The sequence below is a fragment of the Artibeus jamaicensis genome, unplaced genomic scaffold (genome assembly GCF_021234435.1).
Source record: "Artibeus jamaicensis isolate MK-2021 breed Jamaican fruit bat unplaced genomic scaffold, CSHL_Jam_final contig_467, whole genome shotgun sequence".
NCBI lineage: Eukaryota > Metazoa > Chordata > Mammalia > Chiroptera > Phyllostomidae > Artibeus > Artibeus jamaicensis.
Window position 1 is genome coordinate 2,626,738 of NW_026521845.1, and position 18,339 is coordinate 2,645,076.

General features: G+C 50.6%; 1 protein-coding gene across 1 annotated transcript; it reads left to right on the forward strand.

Moving 5' to 3' along the window:
• The first annotated feature begins 1,168 nt into the window (after positions 1 to 1,168).
• On the forward strand, positions 1,169 to 15,982 carry CCSAP (centriole, cilia and spindle associated protein). Its single transcript, XM_037144110.2, has 4 exons — positions 1,169 to 1,339; positions 1,884 to 2,312; positions 10,753 to 11,021; positions 12,346 to 15,982. Exons 2-4 carry the CDS (start codon positions 1,934 to 1,936, stop codon positions 12,520 to 12,522), a joined length of 825 nt encoding a protein of 274 aa, XP_037000005.2. The 5' UTR covers positions 1,169 to 1,339; positions 1,884 to 1,933; the 3' UTR covers positions 12,523 to 15,982.
• Positions 15,983 to 18,339: the final 2,357 nt, after the last annotated feature.

Sequence of the window (18,339 nt, forward strand, 5' to 3'; positions counted from 1 at the left end):
CCAGCCCAGCTCTCCTTCTAGTCAAATGGAAGTGTGAATGAATCTACACCAGCAGAGGAGCTGCCTGGTTAATCTATGGAATCGTGAGAAATAATAACTTTTAATTGTCTTAAACCATTAAGTTTGGGGGTAGTAAATTATGCAGCCAAAGCTAATGCAAACAGATTGTGTTCTTCTGCATTTTTTCTCACATCATTAATACTTACACATCATTAAGGTCCTCTGAGTTGCAACCATCAGCAACGAACCCTGGGGCAGGCGAAACCAAAGGAAATGCATGAGAAAACCAAAGGAAATGCATGAGAAAGTTCGAGTGGGGTTTACCTTGGGAGGGGAGAAGTCAGGGCCACTGTGGGAATGTCAACAATCCAGTGCTAACGACTTCTGGACTACTAACGTCAAGTTCCCAGAAGAGTCTAACCCGTTCGGCCGGGCAGCGTCCACCCTCTGGATTATTGAGCTGTGAGGAGGGGCAGGGACAAGACTCGGAACAGAAAATAGTTGGTGAAGTCGTGGCTAAGAGAGGTGGCTCTCTCTTCAACGGGTAACACGTTTTGGTTTTCCAAACTTCTTTTCTTTCAAATCTTTTTGTAATTAATCTATGAAGGCACCTGTTAAAAAGGGGGAAAAATCTGTGTGAGGCCACTTTAGAAACTGTAACAACCCCGGCAACTTTGCATACTTCTGCACGAGGCAACTGAATGTCAAGGTTACATCTGTAAATGGGTCTCTGAGAGAGAGTGGTGTGGCAGCTTTAGTAGTTTAAAAATGTGTGAGATGTAGACAAGAAAGGAGTTGTACTAAAACATAAGAACAGTTAAAACCAGAGTAACAGGTGTGAACAGAAAGGAAGGAAGCAAGAGGCAACGTGTGGACGTAGGGTTGTTTCTGGGAAAGTCGACCAGCGCGGATGTGTCTGGAAGGGGACGCAGTGTCACTAGCCGGTTCAGTGCACCGGGTATCAACCCCGGACCCTAAGTAACGCCTCCTGCAGTGGCGGGTGCCTAGGACAGCGCCTGATGGACGTGGGGGCGTTGGCGCCTCGCACGGGCGCACGGTGACCTGGGCCTGGTCCCTGGGGCTGGCCCACCCGCCCGCATCCTCCCGCCCCGCGCTCAGCACTGAAGCAGCCGCCCCCACTGCGCCGGGCCCGGGAGCGCGCGGGGGAGGCGTCTGCTCCGGGAATTGAGGCGGCGTCTTCGCCAGCGGGCTGCCGCAGGAACGCGGGCCGCTGCGCCGGCTGCGACATCTTGCTCAGGCGGAAAGCGCGGGGGACAGCAGGCCGCCCCGGGCTGCAGCGCCAGGCGCGCAGAGGACCGGCCCGCGCGGTAGGAAGGAGGTAAGCCCCTCCCCGGAGGCCGCTCAGAGGACTCGGAGACCACTCCATTCCCCGTTCCGACCCCGCTCCCGCATCCCAGGGCTCCTCGGCCTCCCTCTATCCGCTCGTTCCCGGCCTCCCGCGGCCTTGTGGCCCGGCCCGCAGCTTCTGACTTCCAAGCTCCGGAGCCGCCATCGAGATGAGCCCCCTCCCCGCAGCCCAGGGGTTCGCCCTTCTCCTCCAAACTGCCCGCCTAGCACACCGCCCAGGATCTCCGGGCCGGGTCGCTGGGTGAGACGCCTCGCGGACTGGGCCCCGGGGCCCCGCCCTTCCCCGAGACTGGCTGCCCGCTCCCCGGCCCCTCCCGCGCCGCTCCGCCCCGCCCCTCCCGGCGCCTCGCCCCGCCCTCCGCGCCCCGCCCCGCCCCCTCCGCCCCTCGCCCCGCCCCCTCCCTGCGCTCCGCCCCCGCCTGCCTCGCCCGGGCGGGGCCCCGGTTTAAATGTCGCGGCGGGCCCGGCGGTCGGAGGGGCGAGGCGGGCCTCTGTGTCGTGTCCCCGTCCCGTAGGTGGCGGCGGCGGCGCCGAGTGGCGGGCACTGGGGCCGGCGGGCGGCACCATGTCCCCGGGCAGCGGGGTGAAGAGCGAGTACATGAAGCGGTACCGGGAGCCGCGCTGGGACGAGTACGCGGCGTGCTACCGCGAGCTGCTGCACTACCGCCTGGGCCGCCGGCTGCTGGAGCAGGCGCACGCGCCCTGGCTCTGGGACGACTGGGGCCCGGCCGGCAACTCGGACGACTCGGCGTCGTCGGGCGCCGGGAGCCCCACGCCCCAGTGCGCCCGGGCCTCGCCGCCACCGCTCGCTGAGGCCGCGGCGCGGGAGGGGCCGGCCGCCGAGGCCGCGAAGGCCGGGGACGCGGAGGCCGGAGACGCGGAGGCCCGGGACGCCGAGGTCCGAGACGCGGAGGCCCGGGACGCGGAGGCCACGTCTGCGCCAGGTACCGGGCTCGGGAGGGGGTGCTCGCAGGCCTGGATGCGCTCTTGGCCTCTGAACTGCGCCGCTCTGTCCGTTTCTTGCAGCGCTCTGCTTTTCTTTTTTTTTTTTGAATAGAGAATCTCCCCTCCCCCCCCCCGCCCCCCGACAAAATAAGGAAGATGTCAACCCGCCAACGTTACCCGCCCCCCTCCTTTATTTCCCTAATCAGGTGACTTGAGCCGGCCGCGAACTCAATTGAAGTGCCCTTGGCGAGGTCCGGGTCTTCACGCGAGGGCCGAGGTGGCCTTAGGGAGCCAGTGAACCCCATCTGTTTATTCCTAAGCGCCCACTTTTTAATGAGGAGCCCAGCTTTCATCAGATTCTCAAAGGTGACCCCAAGAGGTTAAGAACCACCGAGCTAAGCTTTCTGTCTTGTGAATGGGGCTGTTGTTTTCTGTGTGAACTCCTGGGCCCAGCCGCGCTGTCCCTGAGAGCATTTTGCATTTGTTTACGCAGACCGTTGCGTAACTCCGGGTGGGTGGGAGCATGTGCCTCGCCGGTGCTGGGTCCCCTCCGCTTCGTGCGCACCCACTCACCGAAGGTGCGCATCCTCCGGCTGCCGCCGCGTGCCGAGGGAGCCGTGGCTGGGAATTCGGCTCTTGGATGCTGCGCGCGTGCCGTTTCAGCGCTGACGCTGCACCTCCTTTCCCGCGCAGAGGGTGGCAGAGTTGGGGGCTCTCAGCATGTGAGGCCGGGTGGATGCTCGCTGGTGCAGGGGGCCAAATTGAAAGCCTCGGACGCAGTTACCAGTGCCTCCTTCCTGCCACCCTCCAACGTTGGCCAGGCACCACCAGAGAGGGTCACTCGATTTTATAAAGAGGCTCTAGTGAGAAAAATAACTAAATTTACTGAGAGCATGTTACATGCCCACTGATCTTAGAATATGAATTTTCTCAGTCAAGATTCAAAACAATTCTAAGAGGTAGAACCATGATTTTTATCTCGATTTGATAGATGAAGATGTGGAAGCGCAGGATAAACGATGTGACTTTTTGTTTATTTACTAGACTGTAAGTGGTAATCAAGTCAGGCTCCACAGGGAGGCTGAGGAGGGGAGGAAATTCGTCCCTGAGCTGGGCTACTTTGCTGTTGTTATTACTGCCCTCGGTGCATGTGGCCGAGTTGCCTCGCCATCCTCGTGTTACCCGTGAACCCCCACAGACTCCTGACTCCCTGTTACAGAAGGTAGATAACGACTAGCTTCAGCGATCAGTGCTGGAAATTTGGCTAACGGAAGGGGTAGGGGACACTTTATTCCCGTGGGCGCTGATCTCTCAAACTGTCAGTTATGTTCCTGAGTATAAAAGCACAATTTTTAGACATCATTGTCATTTGGATGGTGACTGTGTTGTTGCCTGAGTTCATGATTAGTATGGTTTCCTTAGAGACTGAATCCTGCCAATGGCTAAGGTCAGTTATTTCTTTTTCCCTAATATCTCTGGTTTAAGCATCAGGGAGAAGGTGGGACGATTTCTGCTCTCAGGACTGCCATGCGCAGGGTCTTTTGCTTTGGTCCTGCCTGTCTCAGCCTCTCCTGATGCCTGTGTCTGGTGCGATTGAAAACCCTTGATTTTAAGTGGGTGGCTTTATACACTAGAATGATGAGCACTCTTGAGTTTTTATAAAATGTAAACATTTAGTTCTTATTTTTACTGAAGCCATATAGACACATAGAATCATATAGTTCTTTTTTTAATTTTTATTTATTGATTATGGTTTGTTTTAGAGAGAGGAAGGGAGCAGGGGAGAGAGAGAGAAACATCAATTTGTTGTTCCACTTATTTATGCGTCCATTGGTTGATTCTTGTCTGTGCAACCTCAAGTTTCTGGATGATGCTCTAACCCAGTGATCCCTGACCTTTTTGGCACCAGTGACTGGTTTCATCAGCTGGTGGGGAGGGGAGGATGGGAGGCAGAGCTCAGTTCCTAACAAGCCATGGTCCTGGGCCTAGGGGTTGGGGAACCACTGCTCTAACCAACCAGCCGAGCTATCTAGCCAGTGCCAAATCGTATAGTTCTATCTGGCTCATTACAAAGATAGAGCAGGTCCCTACCAAACACACATACCAGTAGTCATTCCTTGGGTACCACTTCCTGTGCCTCTGGTTTTCCCTTTGGTGTTTATTTCTATCTTTCAAGGTAACATTGCTGTCATCGACAGGTCTTGACATTTAAAGTTTTTAACATGACCTGTTGGCTCTCTCTTTTTTATCCTCTGCCCTAACCCATGCACACCCATGCACACCCATGCCACACCCTCTGGGGTGCAGGATAGGCACGGGGGAGTGTGTTAGCTCCACAGGTGGCGTCTGCAGTATTGCACCTGTGCTCAAACCTGTCCCACCTACCTTGTTTGCTGCGATTCCCTTTTCTTTATTTCACAATCCAACCCGCACATCAGGTTCACTATCACTCTGGACATCTGAAGACATCTCTCCCAGGGCCTCTGACCTACTTCTTTTGGCCTGGCGGCTGTTCTTAGCGGCTGCTGCATGGTTGAATCTTGGGAGGGCCCTTGGCCACCGCCCTGGGACTCCGTGGCTTCTTTCTTGGGTAGGAGCCTCTGTTGTGTGGATGTCACATCATCTCTCTCTGTTTACCGCCTCCTGGTGGGGCTTATCATCAGTCGCTTCCCGAGAAAGGGTGTGTGAGAGGTTAATTTTCTGAGATAAAGAAAGATAGCTGTGTGAAAAGATAGCTTTATTCTACCCGCCCAATTCAGTGAGTCTGTGGCTGGGCAGGGAATTCTAGGTGGGAAGCAATTGTCTCTCAAAATCTGGAGGTGCGAGGGTGTGCCTTGTCTCTGCCCCGTGCTGTCTGTGACCTCAGCTGGGAGGCTCTAGGGTTGGTGGCTATCTGCTAGGACACATGGCGTGTGACATCTTCTTGTGCCTGGCCTTCCTCCTAACATGCTGGCTGGCCTCCAAGAAAAAGTGACCCTGAGAGAGAGCTGGGCAGGTGCTGTATTGTTCTTTACAGCTTAGGACTGCACGTAACACCTCTTTGACCCTGGGTTCAAGGGGAAGAAGCATCGGCCCCAATTCTCAACGTGGGCGTGTTTCTATGATGTTGTCAGAGCATCTGGGCAGGGCGCCGATGGATGCTGGACCTATGGAAAGGGCAAGCCAGCACCCTAGCCTGCTGGGGAGTCTGCCGCCTCAGGTGCCCGTTCTGTCTGGGGGTCAGCTCTTGTCCTGTGGGCCCTTCTCCTGCAGGGAGGTAGGGGGCGTGCTGCCACCAGGCCACTTGTGCCTCTCCAGCTACACTCCATCTTCCAGGGTTTTACTGACACCATCGGTCTGAGGTCATCGCCTTCCTAGTTCTTGTGGGTTCATACCTGTTGCCTTCACTCTGGTGAGGTTTTGGGAGGAAGGGACTACACGCATATGTGAGTGCACATTTAACCTGAATTCCCCGCTTGTTCTCTTTTCACTTTTTATTTTGTACTTCCTTCTCTCCTGGTCAGCAGCACCAGAGGCATATGAATTCTATCAGCCTTTTGCCCAGCCGACTCTTGGCTACGGCTGCGTGGGTTTTCTTCATTGCGTGTGTGTTACATGCTGACTCCGGCGGCCCCGGGAATGAGTGGCATCTGCACTGCCCGGCCGCGGTGGCCCTGCTCAGCTGCGGACTTGTGCCTGTGGCTTTTATCGGGCCAATCAAGGCTCGTGTTTGGTCTCCTTTGTTTATTATGTGTTTTCATTGACTCATGATCTTTTTTCCCCTGACTGTGATTTTCTTTGGGCTTATTTTTCTGACTTTTGAAGGTGGAATCTCATCATTTGCCCTGCCTTTCTTTGTTGATACATACAGGGTGGGGAAAAGTCGGATTGCAGTTGTTCATATGGAAAATAATACAATAGTTAATAGATAATAATACAGGATAAACTCTTTTTTTAAAAAAATATATATATACACATATATATTAAAGATTTTATTTATTTATCTTTAGAGGGGAAGGAGAGAGGGAGAGAAACATCAATGTATGGTTGCTTCTAGTACTTCCTCTGCTGGGAAATAGCCCACAGGGAACTGGTCTGCAACCCAGGCATGTGCTCTGACTGGGAATCGAACCGCAATCCTTTGGTTTGCAGGCCCGAGCTCAATCCACTGAGCTACACCAGCCAGGCAGGATAAACTCTTTTGCATACTCCCAACAGCGAACCTACTTTTGCCCCATCCTGTCCTGATTTCCAGCCACGAATTTCCCTCTGGTTACTGCTTTTGCTGTTCCATACGAGGTTTGTTATATAGTATTATTACTCCCTTAAACACACTTTCTAATTTTCATTATGATTTTAAAAATATTCCCCCCCAAATTAATAAAGTTTAATATTTATGCTGATAAGATCAGGATTGAGAAAGAAATGCCCTCCATCATCACAGCTCTTTTTAATTTTAAAAAATGGTGGGCTGCACCATTTTGGTTGTTTGGAAGCATGCAACTCTGGCATTGAGGGCGTTCACATCTCTGTGCAGCCGTATTGTCTGTTTTACACTAAAGGTAGAGAATACATTCTACATGATTTCAGTTCTGTAAATGCGCTAAGATGTGCTTTATGGTATTGGGTATGCAAACTTTTGTAGGTGTTTATGTTTGGAGAGATTGACACATACACATATCCAATGGATCAGAAGTGTTCATTGTGTTGTTCAAATACTTAAAATAAATCCAACTGTTCAGTAAAACTTTGCGTGCTGATGGACGTGCCCTGTGCACCACCGTACAGGGCGGCCCCGCCCACATGTGCTCACGGAGCACTTGAACTCTGACTGGTGGAATGAGAAACTGACTCTTTACTTTTAATCGATTTAAACTTGTATTTAACAGCCACGTGGGGTTAGGAGCTTTTAAACGGGACAGCACAGTTCTAGATGAAATCTACTTTTGTTGGAATGATCGTTACTGAGAAGGGGGGTTTTATTTAATCTTCTACCATAAAGGTGGTGAACAGTCTTCGTTTGTCTGAAAATGTCTTTATTTGAAACTTTATTTTTTGTAAATAAGGTTTTGAAACGTAGACTTAGATACACTTATCTTGTACCAGGCTCTATTTCCATGGTTTTATAAATATTAATGTTACAGCAGTAAGTTCGGTCCCGTCAGTCCTTTCCATCTTTTGTCTCCTGCTGATGCAGACACTTTGGAATGTGTGTTTTTTCTTTAAATCCAGGGGGATAAACACAGTTATGTTACAGTCTGTGAATGGTAGTCACCTTTCCATCATCCCTAGTCTTTTGCTCCTGCCGGTCTTCCCTGCCGTCTTTCCTCCCTGTGCACTGGCCACCCCGCACAGCACACTCATAACAGTGTGTGACAAGTAGTTTGTAGGGACAAGTTCAGGCCTCTGGTCCCCAGAGAAGACTTTAGTTTCCTGTGTTTGGTGGATACTGTTAGTTGTTAACGTCACCCTTTGTAGTTATCCGTGATGGAGGGGTTGGCCCAGGAGCCCACTGCTACCAGAACGGTGGTCTCCATTCTACTCACTTTGCAGCCCGCCGTGGTCTGTCCCCTGCCTCGCACTCCCGTCTGTCACGCACGAGACGACCTGGCTGCCCGGTGCTGAGCCTGTCTTGGTCCTCATCCTGCTGACTTCTTGTTGACTTTTGGCACAGTTAGCGGCTCTCTCCTTTGCTGAAGCTCTTTCCTCAGCTTCTGTGCGGGGTAGTTTTTCCAGGTCCTGAGCTCCTCTTTCTCTGTCTCCCCCTTGGGGCCTTCTTCCTCTGCCTGCCTGCTCCGTGAACAGTGGCGTCCCCAGGGTCTGACTTGCTCCTCTCTCCTCTGACTCCGAGTTTCTTCCAGGGGACCGCATTCACAGCTCCCATCTGCTCACTCACAACCTTCTCAACCCCACTGGTTTTCCCGAGCCCCTGATGAAAGGTCCAGCTGCTGCCTCTTTTGTTCTTCCAAGAGCATCCACACCGAGGTGCCAGGCACCGCTTTCTCAACCTTTGGGGAGCCGTCCGTCAGAGGATGGCACGACCGTCCGCTCTAAACACCTGTGGGAGCCGAGGCCTCCCCTTTGCCTCCCAGCGCCCACCTCATGTCCGCTCTCCATTTACCTGTGAGGCTAACCCAGCGCTGTGGGCTCTCTGCTCCAGAGGGTCCTTCTTAGAAAGCATCCTTGGTACCAGCTGCCCGCTGGTCTGATCAGTGTGTGGTTCTCAGCGCCCGGGTGAGTCTGAGCACCGGCCAGGTATGTTGAGCCCTGTTCTGGTCGTTTCCTGCCTCCCCAACCTGCCATCCTGTTGATGACTCACTTGGCTCTGCCGGTTTTTCCCAGCAGGCCCTTCTGCCCCTACCGTCCTTCACATTCACAGCTAGAGGCCTCATTCCTCAAGTGGAAATAGGGCCATTTCATTTTTCAGCTCAAAATTCTTCAGTGGTCCTTCAATTCCAGGGTGCAGCAAAATCTGAAAGAGAGCGTCTTCTCTCCCCCTTGCTACCTGCTGCCTGCCTTCATCCAGGGACTCTGTACCTGTCGTTCTGAGCTATTTCTCTTTGTTCTTCTCCCCATGCCTTTGGACAGCCGTTCCCTCTTCCTGGGGTTCCCATCCCTCTGTTCTGGCTGGCTCCAGCCTGTCCTTTGGACCGATCTCTATTACCTTCTGCAGGCAGGCTTGGCTGGAAGACATGGTTAGATGGGACGGGACAGGAAGAGATGGGCGGACGATGAGCCTGTGAGAATGACTGGGGCCGTTTTCTGTCTTTCTCGGGACTACAGCTGCACGAGTCTTGGCCCCCTTCTCTTTCCCTTTGTCTTGGCCCCAGTGGGCTTCTTCTCCCACCTCCTAGATCAAGGGGAGAGGAGACTGTGTGGACACATCACTCAGAGAAACGTTTGAGCTGTGAACGTGTGATAGAGCGGAAGGTTGCCATCCTGTGTTATCCGCAGCAGCTCAGGTGCTGGGTCTGAGGTGCTGGGCACAGCGGTGCAGAGCATTAAACCCCAGCGTCGGGTGTGCATTGTCTCTGACTTAAAAGATTTAGTAGTAAATGAAGTGGGGTGGTGGAGTCAAGGCCATTGCCGGCGACACATCCGTCCCCCGGTGTCTGGGTGGGCTGTGCAGGGGCTCGCTGTCCTTTGAAGGGGACGTGGACCTCAGCAAGAAAAGAATTGTGACAAAAAAGTAGTCAGGAATTAAAGTCTCTTTAAAAAGTGAAGAGAGTTTGGCATAGCAATCTGTGAAGTCATCACTAGACCCGGACTCCGGAGCATCAGAGGTGATGGGCGTTCTCAAGACCGAGAGCTGGGAGGAGCGGTACGGAGCCCCCGCTGCGAGGGTACGTCTGGGCTGACATGAAACAAAGGCTCACAGAGGGTTCACACGACAGAACATAACCTTTAGAAAAAATAAAGGGTTTATAAACGATCACGAATGGCACAATCATAAAAGGCAGTGAAGGGAAATGGTTATGTTTGGGAGTGTTCACCCCGGGGGGGGGGGGCGCCCCATCCCCCACCGGGCTTCCCAGCTCTGCCTGTGGATTGAGGATGGTGTGTAGACGGTGCTCGTTTCTGTTGCAAGTGGAGGGGAAGCCGCCTTACCCCACCAGCTCTCTCTCTGGCTGGTCAGGCTGGGGATACAAAGCTGTGCACCAGGTGAGTAACTATGGAAACCACACCCTATTGTGATGGGGTGGGGGCGTGCCTTCAAATTGAGGTCACCAGCTAGCTCTTGCAAGGAGCATGTAAGAGCCATACAGAGCACCTTCCCTAGTTGTGGAACATCGGGCAGTGATGGAATCCTGGAACTCGAGTTGAGTAACTTACAGAGTCTCCCTGTGTAGCCGCTGGGTGATTACCGCAAAATCCAGGTCTTCCCTGCAGCCAGACCTTCTGAGAACGGATCGCGGTTGCTCCTGGGAGTTTGGAGAAAGCCATGAGGCCGCAGTGCTCTCTTACTTTTAATATTTAATCTCAGAATATGAGCTTTTAAATAGGCTTGGTTTAGCCTTGCCGTATTTGTTTTTAATTTAAAAATGGGATAGACTGTCCTGGATAGTGTGGCTCAGAGGATGGAGTGCCAGCCTGTGAACCGAAGGGTGACTGGATCGATTCCCAGTCAGGGCATGTGCCTGGGTTGGGGGCCAAGTCCCCAGTAGGGGGTGTGCAAGAGGCAGCCACACACTGATGTTTCCCTCTCTTTCTCCTTTCCTTCCCCCTTCTCTCTAAAAATAAATAAAATCTTTTTTAAAAAATGGGATAGACTGTTTGAAAATTATCAGGCTGACATATTCCTGCATTTCTGCCTGAAGGGAAACCTGTGAATTGAACTGTGTGAAATGTCCCTGAGCCCAGCATAATGTATTTTTCAACTGAAATATTTAAGGGGATTCTGTATAAACCTGATTTTTAAAGCATTTTCATCTTGTTTTGTCTCCTTTTTTAAAAAAAAAGCATCGCCAGTCAAAGATGTAAATGAAAAACCAGAACGAGAGGTCAGGACAACAGAGACTGACAGATTACCCAGCGGCCCGAAGCCTCGACAGCAGCCCAGTGCCTTGTTTGCTAGAGGAACGAGGAAGGCGGTGAAAAGCCCTCAGAGATCATCAAGTAAAATAAGAGAAAAGAAGCATCCGTTCGCTCTTTACGGGTGGGGAGAGCGGCAGACGGACACCGGAAGCCAGAAGACGCACAACGTCTGCGCTTCGGCCCCGGTGCACGAGGTACGTGCGTGTGCACCGCCCTCTCTGCTGCTACTCGGGGGGGTGGTCTCGGCCACGGGCCTGGCCTTGGCTCTCCCACCCTGTGGTCACAGAGATGCTGTAGGGCGTGGTGCAGTGGGCCAAGGAAAGTCCAGAACTGGGCATCTGATTGGCAAATGGCAGGATTCTGGAGGTTGGCTGCCTGGAGACCAGGGGGTTTTGCCAGGAATTCACGAGAACCTGGAGGAAGGAGTGGTTGGAGTCTGGGTTCTCGAGTTCCGGGGGTGCCAGGAGGTGCCAAGGGGGGCACAGCCAGGGCTGGGGCTGCTCGCCCAGATTTGCCTTGGGCGTCTGGAGAGGTTTCCAGTCCCTGGGGCTTTGCCAGCTGGTGTTTCCTGGGCTTCTTTGTCATTGGTTTGCCTGTTAGGTTGCTACCCCCGTAGCTCTTGCCTTCTGCCAAAGACCCCCTTTGCCCCTGGGACTAAATTCGAACGAGGGTGTTCAAACAAGGCTGTTCCCCAGCCCAGACACACTGGAAGACGCCTCCCTCCACTCCAGGGGCCTCGGCTCCCCTCTGACTGGGGCCTGGCTTGACCCTGTCTGGTGTCCCGAGAACAGGTCAGGCTGGGGCGTCCTCACATGTACGGCCACCAACAGTTGCGTGTGTTAGTGGTTCTACTGTGACCACTGCCCAAAGCAAAGAATGAAGGAAAGGAACAAAGAGAAGGTGCAGACTGTGTGAATTCTGATTGGACTCCCTAGCCACACTCTCCCTGAACAGCCTTCTGACCCCCAGTGGCAGATGGTGTTGGAAGCGATGCCTCAGATAACAAAGCCGTGGTTTAGCAAACAAGTGGGCAGGGTTACATTTAACCGGGTTTATATCTGCAGTATGAAATGTCTCACGTGATAAAGTCCCTTGAGGGTGTATTTTTTTTTTTAACTATTTTGCTGTAAAACATTTCAAGTCCTTTAATGGACTACTTAGCCACGCTTAATGCTAAGCAGATCCCATGATTTTCCAGAGCCAGTTTCTAGAGAGCCATGCAGATTCGTTGCTTAGCATTTGTACCTGAGTTTAGTCCCGTGCACGTTTTCGGTTGCTTGGTGTCTCTGTTGCTGACAGTGGTTGCCCCACAGCCTCCAGGGCAATGGCCGTTCAGGAGAAGCCTTGGTGAGCAGAGCTGCACACCAAGGGGCTGGGCTTGCCGCTGCCCTGCCTCAGGTGGCCCGGGGTGGCGTCATTGCAAATATTCTTGCACATCCGTTCAAAAGCCACTCGGGTCATTATACTTCTATTTCTGGACTCTCCTTTATTATGCTTCTATTTCTGGACTCTCCTTAGATTCATGAATCAGCATTACGGGCCAAGAACAGAAGGCAGGTGGAAAAAAGGAAACTGCTCGCTCAGAGGCAGCGAGCTCACTCCGTGGAGGTGGAGAAGAGCAGGAGGCTGAGGCCGTCCTCCTCGGAGGACCCGTGGGTGACGGAGTACATGAGGTGCTACTCGGCCCGCGCCTGAGGGGAGCGGGCGCCTTTCAGCAGTGTAAATAAAAGAAAGAGCAAACACAACCAGGCAAAACAAAAGCATCAGAAGGAACCAGGTTTAAGGGACCAGTGGAGTATGCAAGATTCTTAGGGAATTGCCGAAAGATTTTTTTCTTTTGAGGAACTCTGATCCCCGACCTCTGCAGTCGGGTGAAGTTGAAGCCATAGACATTTGGATATTTATGATGATAATTCCCATAATCTTTGATATTCTTGTAAGGGTTTTGTTTCAGAGCATCTCAATCTTTTAAGGTACTGACACCGAATGCCTTTAAATGGCTATAGATGCTTAACACTCAGTATTTTTTCCGTAAGTTTAGGCAGAGCCAGTTTTGTCCTGCCCTGAGTAACTGTCCGGATCACGGAGCAGGCAAGTTCATTCCAACATCAGCATAGGACTCATCTGCCTTCCGAGTAGCTTTGTGGGAGAACGTCACATCCAATGTGTGTTTCGGCACTCACGGTGATCACCTGCGCAGTGGAACTAGAACTTCGGGAGTTTCTGAGCAATTAAACTTAGTTGTATTCAGTTCAGCACTTCACACAGACTGCGATATTTAAGAATTATCTGGGCCGGGTGAGGGTTATCTTTTCTCTTTAAATCATCATCTAGATTCTAGGCACTTATTATTTAATAGTTTACTAGTTCAAGTGCATTCCAGTGCAGTGTGTCTAGAGCAGGACTGAAGTTTCTTTTGAATCAAAGGTGGCTGTGCCACTTTTTAATTGTTTTTAGAGCACATAAGGAGGAGTGGGTTGCTGGCCGCTGGCACTCAGCCACGTGGGCTTTTGTTGGTCTCTTCTGTTACAGCGACACTGAGAACTTCTCTAAACTTTTATTGAATGAAACTGCAGTGGTCCAGCTTGCTCTCGGGAGGCAGGACAGTCGGGAGTCCCTCAGAGATGTGGCCCGCCCTGCCTCCTCCACTCTTTCCTCCCCGGAACTCACTAATAACAGCCTCGATAATGTACATACTCCCTTTTGGTGGAAATGCATTCCTAGCTAGTAGGTCTTGTGTGGAAGTTCACGTGAGGACGGATGTATGTAGGTCCAAATGTAAGGGTGTGTATGTGTGAATGATGTGCCCTTTCTCTGTAGTAAATACATTTGCTTTGGGGACAGAGAAGTGATTTGAAGAACCTCTGGTTTCCATCCAGTGGAGACGGACTTTACAGGACGGGTGAGTGCTAGAGTCTTTGTAAGAGGGCAGAAGGGTACTTTGCCTGCCGACTTAGCACCTGGGGGTGTGGGAGTGAAAGTTTGGTGTTTGGTGTGAGTGTGAGCGTTTCCTTGATATTTGTACTTTGGCTCCCCGAAGTATTATGATCCCTTTTTAGAACACAACTATGTTTTAGTCCACATAAAATCTTCACGTAACGTCAACTTACAACTGTAGTAAGCTGTGAAAAACCATACTGAAGAATCATGAGCTTTTTAAGAAAAAAAGACTTTAAAAAAATATTTTGCATCATTTTGAGGTGAGTTAATTCTGGTGACTTTTGCTGTTGTTATTAAAGTCCTCAAACACTGCAGGTCTCTTAGAGGTCAAGTTAATGTGGTGATTGCACGGTGCACTGTCCTTTTAAACCACTTGCTGCGTGTTGGGGTTCAGCCGCTGTTCAGGCCTTCATGTCGCACCTGACAATCTTAGGGAAGGGAAGGGAACCCCAGCGGGTCGCGCAGCCCCCCGTGGACAGACTGCCTTAGAAACCCAGCTTGCTCTAGGCTGGGAACAAGCCAGCCTCTCTCTCCTTTAGAAAACAGACTTGTATTTAGAGAGCTTCCTAGTGAAAACTCCAGGGGGAGATCTGGAAAAACCTAGGAGGCAATATTGGCCATGTTTGCCCTTTTTAAATAGAGGACAATGGAGCAAGGTTTTTAAAGTACTTTTAATGTGCATGAAGGACGAATACATCATGAATGAATTGTGACTCCCCTTCCAATGTCTTACTTAAGTCATTAGGTTAGGGTTTCTTTTTTTTTTTTTCCCCTGTAGGGGTGCAGGTTAACTTTTGAGCCTATGAAATACTTCCAGTTGTAACAATTTGACGGACTAGAAAGGAATGTGGTTGTCATCGTGTTTCTAATTCTTGGGACAACTTGCAAGACAGCAGGATAGTTTAAAATTACCTTTCATGTGAAACAAATGTCAAACTGCTTGAGAACCCAGTGATGTTTAAAATATGGAATAAAATCATTGCTACACAGACTCTCTTTTTAAAATTTTGGTTTTAAGGTTTTAATTAAAACAGTTTCCACACACGTGTTTCTGTGTTACTTTTATTAAGAGAAGTAATAGAATACTGAATGACATTGGCAACTACTGGACCTAGGTGAATAAGTAAGTAGGAATTAAATTCTTTTTAAATTTTTAAAACCTAAAAGTTTTAAACTTACTTACTTGGTACTTCTGGGTATATGTCTACCAACCCTTCCCATAAAATTTCTAAGCACATATCAACATTTTGTAAGTTTCCTGAAGTTATAATAAGGCATAGGTTATCTTAATTGCTCATCTTGTCGTGGGCATTGATTTATGCCTACCACATATTAATAGTTTTATCATTTCTGTGCTAGGAAACTCAGCTAACTAAATTGCATAGAATGGCCACTGAGTTATTGGAAATCATATATCCAAAACAGAGTATTGCACAATTTGCAAGTTAAAAAAAATCTGTAGTACATTCCCCTCCTCCTGTAAATTGGTAATATTGTCCTGGGTAGAAATTTCGAACATGGATGTTACAGTACTTGATATTGAAAATAGAAGTATATTTGGCAAAAAGCGCGTGCGGTGAAGCACATGTTAGAAATCAAAACTTGACTACTTTGGTAAAATATTGTGTAGTGGATAACTTGACATTCCATTGGATTAGATTAAAAATGGTGCTAATGTTTATAAAGCCTAATTCTGTGATGATTTGGTATCAAATTGTGAATGCCTAACTCCCACAGTCCTTATCATCATGAAATAATTTAAAAGTGATCTGAAAAACGGGACCAGGTCATTTTCAAATGCGTGCATTTGGAATGGAGTTTGTGCAGTAGCTGGAATAGGGAGCTGCTCGGCGTGAGTGTATGCTCAATCCCAAACCCGGAGCCAGGAGCCCCATGTAGGTTTGGGGCTCAGGTTGGTTCCGTCCAAGCCTGCTGGTCTGACTGGGAAAGAGGTGCGCCTTTAGTCCTTATTTTCATTTTGGAAGGACACCTGAATGAAGACCTTAGAGGCTTCCTTTTGGACTTGAAAAAATAATTAGCAGCACTCCCCAGGTTAAAAGTTCATTCTGAGTGTTCCACGCACTTGAACGTTCCAAAGGAGCAAAGCATGGGCAGTCCCAAAGCTCGGCAGTGGGAATTTTAGCTTGTAGTTTATAAGACCTGTGTATTGCTTTTTGCTTCTGTCTAATGTTGCAGTTACTTGGAAAAATGTGAATAAAGGTAGTTGATATTACAGGCTGGAACTTCTGTGTTTTGGGAAATTAATTCTGATTAGTACATCAATGGTTGGAAAAACTATGTGATCACAGTGATTCCTAAATGGGTTTGTCATGAGAGAAATGTTTACAAGATGTGTTAGGTACATCTACGAAAAGATACTTTATATATATGTGTGTGTGTGTGTGTAGTTGAATTATAAATGTTTCCCATTGTTTACCTCATACCTTCCTATTGCTTTGAAAATTGCAAAAGGAGTAGTGTATGGTTACAATTTCAAAAGAAGTACAGCGTAAAAAATGAAAATACCCTTTGGTAGCACCCCATCCCCAAACTTCTGTGCCCCTTCTTGAAGGAAACCAGTGCTAAGTCCGGTGTGTAAACTTAGAGACCTTTTCTCTAAGCACTTATCTGGGGGCACAAGTACCCAGTTCTTTCCCCGCGGAACTGTGGGTTCATGCTACATGCACTTTATAATATTTTTTCTCTTGTTTTAGGGAAGGCTCGGGTTCCGGGTAAGATGGAATCAGCATCCCCCTTCTGTTCTCACTGAACACACGCATGAGCCTGGGCAAGATCTGGCCCAGCTCCGGAGGGCGGGGAGGGCGGATACCAGCCTGCAGGTTGGGGAGCAGCTCCAGAGTCCTAAGTCCAACCTGAGTGGCGAGCCCACCCTTTAAAGGGATCCCGGGGGTCTCCAAGCCCCAACACAGCACAGCCCCCAGCGCAGCAGCGAGCTCGGTGGGGTGTTCCAGGGCCCTGCCGCGGGCTGGCTGGAGGGACAGAAAAGGAACTGAACTTGCAGAGAGAGTGGGGGACACGCCCCTTTTCCCGTTTGGTTTTTTTGTTTGTTTGTTTTGCTGGAGCCCCCAGGCACCCCGAGGCTGCCAGTGAGTCTGAAGGGGGAACATCTTTCTTCACCCAAGGGGGCAAGGTTCAATCCTGGTCAGGGCATGTACCTGGGTTGCGGGGCCAGGTCCCTAGTTGGGGTCCATGTATGTATCTCTTGCACATCAATGTTTCTCACCCTCTCTTTCTCTGTAAAACTAAAATCTTAAAAAAAAAACAAAACCTTAAAATAATGATGGCCAGAAACGTCCCGAGTAAGCTGAGTGAACCCAAAGAAATCCCAGCCCAGAAACATGATAAGCTGTAGAAAACTAAAGAACGTCTTGAAAGCAGCTAGAGAGCCACAAAAGGTTTACCTGCCGCGAAACGACCGTTCAGAAGACAGTGTTTTCACCTGAAGGACTACGCAGGCCAGGACGATGTGGTAAAGTGCCAGCAGCAACGTGCTGACTCGGGACTCTGCAGCCAGGGAGGCGTCCCTCCGGACGGTGGGGGCGGAGCAAAGACTCCTCAGGTGAAGACAGACCCAAGAGAACGGATCGCCGCCGGCAGACCTGCTTTAATAGAACAGGTAGAAGAGGTTCTTCAGACAGAGGGAAGTGATACCCCCCAAATGTGGAAGGAACACGGGGGAGGAAGAGCGAGCAACGGCAGCCGTTCTGGGCGGTTCTCCGGCCCTGAAACAGGCAGAGCCGGGAAGAGGAAAGAACTAAAAAGGCCTCTTCGCCACACCTGGGTCTGTGTCAGCAAGGTGACCTTTGGAGCGCACCTGTGGGTGGGAGCTGGAACCTTCATTCCCACCGCCCCGGCCTCCAGGGAGGGAAGAGGGGCCGGAGAGTAAGTTCAGTAGCTGGTGGCCAATGATTCAGTCAGGCCTATGTAATGAAGTCTTCATTAAAACCTCCAAGGATGGGGTTCCCAGAGCACTGGGTTGGAGGACGGCGTGTGGGGATTCGGGGAAAGCGGAGCACCCCCCGCACCTCGCCCTGCGCACCTCTTCACGCCGCTGTTCTGAGTTCCGGCTTATTATAATGAACCAGAAATCCGGCAGGTAAAACTGTCTTTCCGAATCCGCTGAGGTGCTCTAGGAAATCAGTAGGGCCCAAAGACAAGGTCGTAGGAACCTCCCATTTTCAGCCAGTTGGAGGCACAGGTGACAACCTGGACCTGCGATTGGCCCCGGGAGTGGGGCAGGGCAGCAGCTGCAGGACCTGGCCCTCAGCCTGCGGGGTCCGAGGCCACCCTGTGCACAGTGACAGAACTGAGTTGCAGGGTCCCCGTTGGGGTCGCAGAACTGCCCGATGGGAGGAAGACGGCCCCGTCTGGTGACAGGAGGGAGGACTGCTTCAGCTGTCCCCACAAATTTCAACATGTTGTATTTTCATTCTTCTTCCAGTGAGAGTACGTGTCAGTTTCTTTGGTGGATTATTTATGAGTATATTGTTTAATTTCCAACAGATTGGAGATTTTCCTGTTACCTTTTCCCCAATTTCTAGTGTAATGACA